This window comes from Anguilla rostrata, chromosome 4 (genome assembly GCF_018555375.3).
Source record: "Anguilla rostrata isolate EN2019 chromosome 4, ASM1855537v3, whole genome shotgun sequence".
Classification (NCBI taxonomy): Eukaryota; Metazoa; Chordata; class Actinopteri; order Anguilliformes; family Anguillidae; genus Anguilla; species Anguilla rostrata.
In genome coordinates this window covers 2,133,343-2,142,892 of record NC_057936.1, presented here as the reverse complement: position 1 = coordinate 2,142,892, position 9,550 = coordinate 2,133,343, and the positions used below count along the sequence as shown (strand labels likewise).

The 9,550-nt window shown below is 47.4% G+C and overlaps 1 protein-coding gene across 5 annotated transcripts; it reads left to right on the top strand.

Annotated features, from left to right (window-relative positions):
* The first annotated feature begins 400 nt into the window (after positions 1–400).
* On the top strand, positions 401–8,847 carry ttc14 (tetratricopeptide repeat domain 14). Of its 5 annotated transcripts, none has more exons than XM_064330009.1 (13): positions 401–500; positions 1,048–1,223; positions 1,420–1,544; positions 1,653–1,852; positions 2,580–2,664; positions 3,133–3,262; positions 3,516–3,671; positions 3,781–3,852; positions 4,065–4,184; positions 5,056–5,178; positions 5,354–5,471; positions 6,465–6,574; positions 7,270–8,847. In XM_064330009.1, the coding sequence occupies exons 2-13, from the start codon at positions 1,090–1,092 to the stop codon at positions 8,144–8,146; spliced, it is 2,250 nt and encodes a 749-aa protein (XP_064186079.1). In that variant the 5' UTR covers positions 401–500; positions 1,048–1,089; the 3' UTR covers positions 8,147–8,847. The 5 variants fall into 5 exon arrangements, with proteins under 5 accessions (XP_064186079.1, XP_064186078.1, XP_064186081.1 ...); XM_064330008.1 differs by having other exon boundaries at positions 424–603; XM_064330011.1 differs by having other exon boundaries at positions 424–610; positions 6,483–6,574.
* Positions 8,848–9,550: the final 703 nt, after the last annotated feature.

Sequence of the window (9,550 nt, the reverse complement as noted above, 5' to 3'; positions counted from 1 at the left end):
GTACTGTGTGTAGAAGAAGACATACTTTATTGAACCCTGTGGGGTAATTTGTCCTCTGCATTTGACCCATCCTTAGTTACCTAGCTGCCTCTCTTGTGCTGTGCCCGGAGACCAACTCCAGGTATGAGGCAAGCGCCTTGGTCAAGGGCACCTGCAGGAGCGCACATAACATGCATTTCTGCACAGGAAGGCCCCAAGCTGAAATTCAAACCCACGACCGTCTTGCTGTGAGGTGACAGTGCTAACCACTATGCCACCGTGTCCGCCCTTTAACACGAGCTCATTGTGCTTCTAAACGTCCGTGAGTGAGTGACCACAATTTGCCATGCATAGCCCAAGAAGAAGAAGTTGCTGTTCTCCTTTATATCTCATAGGACAGGATGTATGTTACGCCTGTGACACTTAAATTCAGGGATGTTCCGGTCCGTTGTGGCGGAACCGGAAATGCCCGGGAAAAAATACGTCTGCAGTAGCTTGCTTCCTAGTGCACGAGAAGCTAGGTAGCTATGTTGTTTTGCATCCTTATAACTAGTGCGCAAAGATAGATAGTTTTGAATTTGCCAACTATGAAACGGAATCCCAAGAAAACACTAGCCGCAGCAAGTAAGAAGTACGTCGTTTTTCTGACTAGTAGCTTTCAAGGAAGTTTACAATCCAATGAGTCAGACGGAGCAAATCGCTAGCTTGCTAACTGGTTCTCACATCAATATACCTTACTCGTAACGTGTTATTTTACGTGTTTGACTGGCCTCAACTGAGCTGTCCAGAGTATATTCTAACGGTGCATCTGTAATAAATGTACGCAGCAGTAGCTTGGCTTTATAATTGTATTACTTATTAATATTACCGCTGAGTGGCTACCTATCAGTCGTGTGTGTAGCAAACAAGCTGAGTTAAGTTACCTAGCACCTAGCTAGTCAGCTAGCACAGCAAGTAGCAAAAGTGTTATGTAGCTTGATTGTGCTAACTTTACTTGTAGTAGCTACAAGAATTTGGGTTTTTACCAAGGGAAAGCGTTGCAATTAAATGAACTATTTTCTGTTTCAGGACGCCGTGCTCAAAATAGCTGTTAGGTTTTCAGCATTGAAAATGGACAGAGACCTATTGCGACAGTCCTTGTCATATCATGGACCGAGTCTGTATTCATTTCTAAAAGGTGAACAGAATGAGAATCCGGACTTTAAGTTAATTGCGTCAGACCTCTCCAAGGCCCCGAACCAAAGGTAACCCATTTTACTAGTACTGAAATACACACGTTAGTGTTGCTTATAAAATTCAGCTTTCAGCATTTTGAACCTATTTCTGCGGAAAAAGCACTGGGTCGCTTACTCTTGAGGAAGATCACACAAAAAAACTACAGTTTCACTTGATTTTAAGGAGCGTTGCTTTATTTGTAACTAGTTTGTCTGTTTTTCAAAGGAGAGACAAGAGTACCGACAGTGCGTCTGTTGAGCAGTTCATCGCTAGAAAAGCGGATCTCCTGTTTGCGCATTCGTGGAAATCGAGCACGCCTGCTGAAGACGAGTGGCCGGAAGAGACCGAAGGTAGCACGGATCTTCGACACGTTCCTTGGCAGACACCTTAATTTTCATTGCAGCTATTTATATTTTTTAAATTAATTTCTTTAAAAAAACAAAACGTATTCTCCACAGAGCCGTATGCAGTCATGCCGCCTCTGGAGCAGTTTTTGGACGTCCCATTCGATGAAAGGCGGGACCTGTTCTACCGGGATGTGGAGCGCGGGGACGCAGTTATCGGGCGAATCAACTCCATCCGGGACTTTGGATTTTTCGTCACACTCGTTTGCGTGGGTGGAGGACTAGAGAGGGATATCGAGGACCTGGAGCTCACAGTAGGTCACTCCACACAAGGAGAACTAAAGTCGCTTTTCCAACACATGGTACTCGACTCGACTCTACTCAACTTTTTTTGGTTTTCCATCGGGCAAAAGTTGTGGATAGTACCTGGTACCTGGTACTTTTTTTGGTATCACGTCCGTCGAGGTTCCAAGCGATACCAAAATGTGAAGTGAAAACACTGCAGACCACTGATTGGTGTCAGAAACGGCAGTTCCATGCAGCGTCGCTATGACGACCAGCTACATTGACGGGGTACTATCTGCAGTGGAAAACAAAGTACCTTGGACCAAAAGCGAGTCGAGTCGAGCCGGAACCATGCGGTGGAAAAGCGGCTTAAGCAGTACGGCAGGAGAGGCAGTGCTGCACTGTGAACACAGTCACCACTACAGGGGAGTAGTTAGTACAGGCAGCTCTATTCACATGACTGTATGCAAGATGCAGCGCAGCATCGAGTGCCGTATTACCTTTATAAAATGGTTACAGCATATTGAAACAGTTAATTGATGAGATGTTATTTTGTAATTTTATTTCTCAAGTAGCGGTTTGTGTGCAGAATGATACTGAGGTTGTTAGGGTTGTAGTGAAAACCAACAGGACAGTAGATCTCCAGGAACAGGGTTGGGCAGCCCTGCTAAAATAAAATGTGTTTTTGTAATCTGTGGATGCGCAATCCCAATCCCACAGCCTCACCCTCTCTCCCTGCTCTGTCCTCCTCCTCAGGCACTGTGTCCCATCAGAGACGTGCCGTCCAATGGAAACCACGACGACCCTCTATCATACTACCATATCGGAGATCTCATTAGAGGTGTGTCTGGTAGGCCATTCCAACAAAACATTTAACTCGCAGCAAGGACCGATCCGTTTCTGGATTTAGTTACAATTTATGCTCTCAATTAGCTCAATCATTTCTTGATCTGACATATAAGCACCAGCTACAGCAGCAGGCTGCAAGTGTGTGCTAAAGATTTTACTGTGCTCAAGTACAGGAGTGAACCAGTGTAGTTTATGAAGATGTCAGAAAACTAAAACAAACGTAATTGGATGGAACAAAAATCAGCCTGCATACTGGCCCTCCAGGACCGGTGTTGTGCACCCCTGCTTGAACTCATGCTTTTTCTCCACACTTTGGAATAACCAACCACTGCTAATTATTCAGGAGAGCGCAGACAAGCCCATGCTGTCCTCTGAAGCATGCCAAGCCAAGCCAAGCCAAGCCATGCCATGCCATGCCAAGCGCCGTCTGACTGGAGTATCGTGTGTTTTTTTTTTACAGCTGGGGTGAAGGACATTGACCGTTACCATGGCAAACTGACCCTCTCTCTCCACACCTCTTCACTCTCCCCACACCTGGCCAAGCTGAAGCTGGGGGTGATTAGTAAAGAAGACCTGCCGTTACACTACATGTGAGGAGAAACGCGGTTCTCACGGGTCTTTCGATTGGTGTGTGAAACGGGGGGGTGGGGGTGGGGGTGGGGGGGTTACACTACATGTGAGGAGAATCGTGAGTATAGTGGGTAAGGAACTGGCCTCAACTGAAGAGTTGCAGGTTTGATTCCCAGGTGAGTAAGGTACTTATCCTGAAATGCCATAGCAAACATCCAGCGTCCAGCTATATATAAATGGTTTGTATATATAAACGTTATATTTGCTTTTCAGCCGAGGTGAGAAAATAGCCAATGGCAGTACTGACACCTATGAGCAGGTTCTAGAAAGCTCCCTGGGATTCTCCAACCCGTCGAACGTGGAGTTCCTCCTGCGAAGGCTTGGCATCAGTGAAGTGCAGCCGCCATCGCTGATGAGGGGCCTACAGAGGTTCGCTCTTCATCACTCAGCTGATCCCGCTCTTCATCGCTTGGCTGATCTGCCGCCGCTGCTGCGCTGGTTCTCACCAGCTCAAATGTGAACTTCTTTTTCCGCACAGCAAGTATTTCCAGGAGGACGACTACGGGACGTCCATCAGAAAGAAGCAGTCAGCCTCCTGGGCCTTGAAATGGTACAGTCACACAGTCCTCTCTTCACAACCAACTAGAAGCCGTGGCTTCCCTTCTTTACGGAAAATGTCTTCCTCAAAGAATAACCAGCCACGCGTTAAGTAGCTGTTAATAAGAAGTCATCTTTAGCTTTGATCGAGTGAATAATCGGGGGAGGTGTGACCGGGGGGGGAATTGAATCGGGCGATCACTTTTGGAATGTCCCATGTTTCAGTGTGAAGATCGGAGTGGACCACTTCAAGTCCGGACGACACGTCGACGCGATGAACGAGTACAACAAGGCCCTGGAGATCGACACGAACAACGTGGAGGCTCTGGTGGCCCGCGGCGCGCTGTGAGTACAGCTGAGCGTCTCTGGACCCAAACGGACGCCATTTCACTCTGTAGCCCAGATACTCAAACCCGGGCCAGGAGGTCTGCAGTGCTGCTGGTTTTTTTCTTTTCTACCTTATTAATGTCTGAGACCACACTCATCTTGGGGGTATTTGACGAAGCAGGATTACTGGGTTAGCTGGATAACTGCGCTGAGTAAAACCCGGAGCAGCTATTTTTACTTCAGTCTGTGTTCCAGATTTGTGAGAGTTCCGAGATTTACTTGGAGCAGTTATCCAGCTAACCGAGTAATCCTGCTTTGCGAAACAGGACCCAGGGCCCTCTGAACAGAGGGGAAGAATGAAAACCAGCAGTGCTGCGGACGCTGAGAGTACCTTCAGCATCCATAATCAATATTTTTACACCTTTTTCTAATTATTAATAATTATTTTAAGAATTACATTTGTATTCTTGTTTTGCTTTAGAAAGCTTTGCTTTGTTGGGCACTGCGATTCAGCAGCTAAGCCACATCACAAGTAAACACGCAGCATTTAAACCAGATTTTTATCTCTTCGGTTTGTGCTTTACCCAAACGATGCATCAGACGCGTGAGGTGGCTGTCGGACGTTCTAAGACTGCAGCTCCTATGTTGTGTTAGCTTCAGGGCTTATCGGGGTGTGAGTAGCAGTGTAAGAACTGATTGTAGAAGTCGTTCGTTCGTGACACTGCCGTGTACCTGACAAGGTACTTCCAATTGCTTCAGTATTCCAGCTGTATAAATGATCAATGTAATGCTATGTATTAAAAGTTTCAAGTCGCTTCTGATAGGCGCTGCAATGCCTGTAATGTAATGTAATGTAATGAGATGTACCTGGCTGTTTGATGTTCTCCAGGTACGCCACGAAGGGAAGCCTGGTCAAGGCGATGGGCGACTTTGAGCTGGCTCTGGAGGCCTGCCCAACGCACAGGAACGCCAAGAAGTACCTGTGCCAGACGCTGGTGGAACACGGCGGGCAGTAAGTGCATTGCATCGTGGGACTTTCCTGAGAACACTTATTTAATTTACTCAACAGAGCATTGGTTGTATTTTGCGCGTTTGCCCTTAATGCGTTGGGCGCTGTATGAAAATGAAATTGATTGATTGATTGATTGACTGAGTGAGTTGGGCTAAGGCGTTCCCTGCTATGCTAGGCTGGAGGAGCAGGAGAAGCTGGTCACGGCTGAAGGTCTGTACAGGAAAGCCCTGGCATTGGACGAGACCTTCCAGGAGGCGGAGGAAGCCCTGAAGAAGCTGCAGCTGCGCATCCAGGTGAGCCTGTATTAAGAGCAGCTTTCCCCTTGTAAATAGCAGCTTTTCTGTTTTAAACAACATAAGAGCAGCTTTCCCTTTTAAACGGCATAAGAGAATCTTTTCCTTTTTCAACGGCATAACAGCAGCTTTTGAGTCGAGAAGACCAAGTGCACATCTCTCTGTTTAAGGAGACTAAAATGGGTTTTACTTTAAAGCAAATGAAAAGCGGGCCCAAGTCCTCAGACTCCACCCGAGTGGTGGACTTTCAGACCGTGGAAGTAAAACACGGACTAGGAACCAGGATGGCTGTGAGCGCAGTGTTGGTCGGGTAGAATGAAGATATCTGTATGTTATAGTATGCAAGCCCACACCCCACTGTCATCTGCACATCATCCTGCTGATTGGTGGATTGATTTGATTGGTTGAATTGGCTTCTGAACTGTGCTGAAGCTCTGTGAGTCTGAGAGCTAGCGAAGCGCTCCTGCTTCTGTGGTTATTCTGACAAAGTGTTTTCTTCTCTGTGTGTCTCTGTGATGCGGGACCTCACACCTTGGCTGCACGGGTTTCTTGCGAATGGCATCTCCCTGAAAACAAACTGGAACCTGACCGAAAACGGTTTGTATTCCGAACTTGGTCTTCACGTGGTAACTATAACTTTATTATTATTTTTTTAAAATTCCCTCAAATGAACACAAACGCTACTTTTTGACTGCTTGTAATTTTTAACATGCGGGACCGTAATGTGGGAAACCTTTGGATGTGTGTGTGCGTGCACGCACCTGCGTGCGTGCGTATTGTGTTACCCATCCTTCCTGTCGACTAAATGCGAAACTGTGCGACCGATGTTCACCTGTCCTCTTTTTTTTAACGTGGCTTGCGTTTTCGCTCGGTTACTCGCATGCTCCGACCCCAACACCTGTGGCACCTCTCTGGGGTTTGGGGGGGGGGGTTGGGAAACTGTACCTTGCTAACCTGCCTGAAATTTCACTCCGAAAATGACCCGCATTAAAGAAATCCCTGAAACGGAAGGAAGAGGAGGAAGCAGCGAGGGAAGAGAGAGAGTCTCAGTGTGTGGAGACGAGCGCGGAAAAATTGCGTAAGATCTTAAAAGAAGAGAAAAGGTAAATGGACGCGTGGGTCAGCGCCGCGGAGAGAGAGAGAGCCTTCACTGGCTCGCTCGCCCGATCGGGCCGAGACGTCTCGTGTTCTGCTGTTCGTGCGGGCGTCTTGCAGGGATTTTTTTTTTGTGTGTGTGTAAAAGTGTTGATCGGTAGGTACGGTGTGCTGAAGGTTTGGAGGTAAGGTCAACGTCCGCAGCTTGTTGATATAAAACAACAGATTTTCCACTTGGAAATTTGATAATATGGGGGGGGGGGATTCTAGGGAAGGGGACTGTAAGACTTCTAACCATGGAAAAATGAAAAAGGCTGTTTTGGAGGGCAACATTTATTTACTGTGGAATCTCAGAGATTCAAACGCTTTGAGGTTTAGAATGCTGATGTGTGTAACTTTGAAAGTGCCGTTAAAATGCCAAAATTTGAATTTGAATCATTTCACTGAATAGTTTCTTGGACTACTCGAGTCTTATTTTTGTATCTCTGAGATTGTACTATATTTATAATTTATAAATCACAATTAGTCATGGGTACAGAGAAGAGATTTGATGAAGCATGATGAATATTTTACAAGCTTGCAAATTTCAACTTGGTATGTGCTTTCCGATTTCAGTTCCTTACTTTGTTTCCAAGATGGAACCGTTGAGCCTGTGAGAAAAGTTTATTCAATTCATGGAATTTCCATTTTCTTTTTTTCGTAGAATGAAAAGGAAAAGGAGGAGATCATCGTCTTCATCCTCAACATCCAGTACCACCTCCTCCTCCTCCTCCTCCTCCAGCTACAGAAAGTCAAAGAAGAGGAAGCACAAGCACAGGAGGTCCTCGCGTAGCCATAGGAAACGCCACCGCAGGGTGTCCTCCCGCGACGCCAAAGAGGACTGCTACCCGGCGCCAGCAAACACGTCCGCTTCCTTCCTGTGCCAGAAACAGGAAGTGGCGAAGCTGCTGGGGGAGCCGGAAAGGCCAGAGGATTCTGGCAGGTCGTATGCCAAAGGTCGAAGGTCGCGCCTCTCGACATCCTCTCCGTCGGTCGGCATCGCGGACGCCCGTCGAGGTAGGTGTGAAGACAACCCCGTTTTTGGCGCCGGAGAGGGAGGCCGGGAGAAAGATCGGTGTGAGGAGGCGTTCGGGCCTCTGGCTTCTCCTCGGAGCCGCGAGGTCCGGGCCGGGGAGAGGAGGCTGAGCGGGAGAGAGAAGGAGGAAGCCGGAGTCCAGAGGAGGGCCGAGGAGGAGCGTGGCGCGTACGAGAACGCGAGAGGCAGGAAGTGCTCCGAGTCCTCCACCGGCTCAGAGTATTCCCGCCGGTCCGATTGGCCCGCCAAAGAGCACCCCGCTCGGGGCGGCAGCCGCCGAGGGTCCGACAGCAGCTGGCACGAACCCCCCTCGAGCGCCGACAGGAAACTGGCGAGCGCGAGAACTTCAGACCGCGGCGAGCGCGGCGTCTCCGGCGGCGGGACGCGTAACGGTCAGGGGGCGCCCGGCGGGAACTCGAAAAAAGGCCTGCCGACAAACCTTCTGGACATCTTCAGCCAGATAGCGGAGTTTGAGAAGGAGAAGTGCGGGAGCCTGAAGAAATGAGCTGAGCGTGTCGGGCTACCTTCTGGGGCAGCGGTGCCGTACGCCTCCTCCGCTGTGCGCCACCGTAAGAACAGGAACTCTGGATGGCATTGGGGCCCGTGTTCTAACACTGTAATGTGCTCTGGAATTAATCAGAGGGCCCCGGGTCCTGTTGATTGCAGCCAGACGATCCTGAACTGGTGCGCAGGTTAATCTGCAGAAATCCTGGGTCCCCGGTCCAGGTGCTGCCGTGAGCCGCTGGTGCTATTGGTGCGTAATGTATTTGTAATGGCGTAAAATTGGGGAACAGACCATAAGTTGCTTCATCCTTCATTCACACTGAAAACCGTACTGATATTAAAGTCCGTGAGACCCGTGTTGTTCTGGGATATTTTACCAGTCGGTACGCTGTGAAAACACAGAGCTGTTCAGCTACCCGTGTCGGCCACATGGCCTCTTAATCCTTTCTGTCAGCTGTAGCAGTAGTCAACAGTGAAACATTAACGGCCTACAAACCTTTTTTTTTTGTTGTTGTGTTTTTGTGCTCAGAATTTCATAAAGAATTAGATCTACAGTATGCAGAAATGTGCCAAGCAATGTATTTTTTTCTTTTTTCTCCCAACAGTTGGTACTCATTAGTTTTGAGCTCGTGTTAAAGCGCGTATGAACGTATGAAATTCTGCGTGTACATGCATATCGCGTAATAAAATACACCACATGGCTGTGCGGTTGTCAGTCACATTCTTTTTCAAAAAGGCAATTAGAAGGCAGAACTGAGAGAGCACCAGTAGCATTTAAACTGATGCATTGCAGCCCATCAAAAATACCGTTCTCCATATTTGTCATGTATGGACATTCAGTATACTGGCTGTCTTTACTTTTTTGTTATAGTGGAAGCTGTTCTGATATTTTCAGCATTTAACCACAGGTGTAACAATAATGTCCCGACAACACTGATATAATTGTATTACATACCGAAGGAAAAGCCCAAGTCATCGAAGACACAGTCAAAACAAAACTGTAACATTACTGATCCTGCTTGCCCAATCTCAGTAAACCCGTCAGACCAGTATAACCACACCATCAAAGACACCAGTTTAAGGTTTACATAATGCTGGTTCAGCAGAATGTTTATCTACTACCATTGCACTTTTATCACACTTAGTATCAAACCCTGCCGACTCCCTGCACAGTGAACACAGTCAGGTCTCATTACATTACAGGCATTCAGCAGACGCTCTCATCCACAGCATCTGTAATGCCTTACACAACTTTTTGCATGGCATTTACATTGTATCCAATTATACAGCTGGATATACACCAATCAGCCACAACATTAAAACCACCTGCATTTTTCTGATTTAGTATTTTATTTTCTCTGTTTGTAATCAAACAATTCACACGTGGTCAAAGTGCAGACTCAGA

Bases quoted from the DNA above. Each gene is read 5' to 3' on its own strand.
- ttc14 (XM_064330009.1), top strand. From the start codon at position 1,090: ATGGACAGAGACCTATTGCGACAGTCCTTGTCATATCATGGACCGAGT. The intron at 1,545-1,652 runs GTAGCACGGATC...TATTCTCCACAG, and splicing joins GTGGCCGGAAGAGACCGAAG to AGCCGTATGCAGTCATGCCG. The intron at 3,853-4,064 runs GTACAGTCACAC...CCCATGTTTCAG, and splicing joins GCCTCCTGGGCCTTGAAATG to TGTGAAGATCGGAGTGGACC.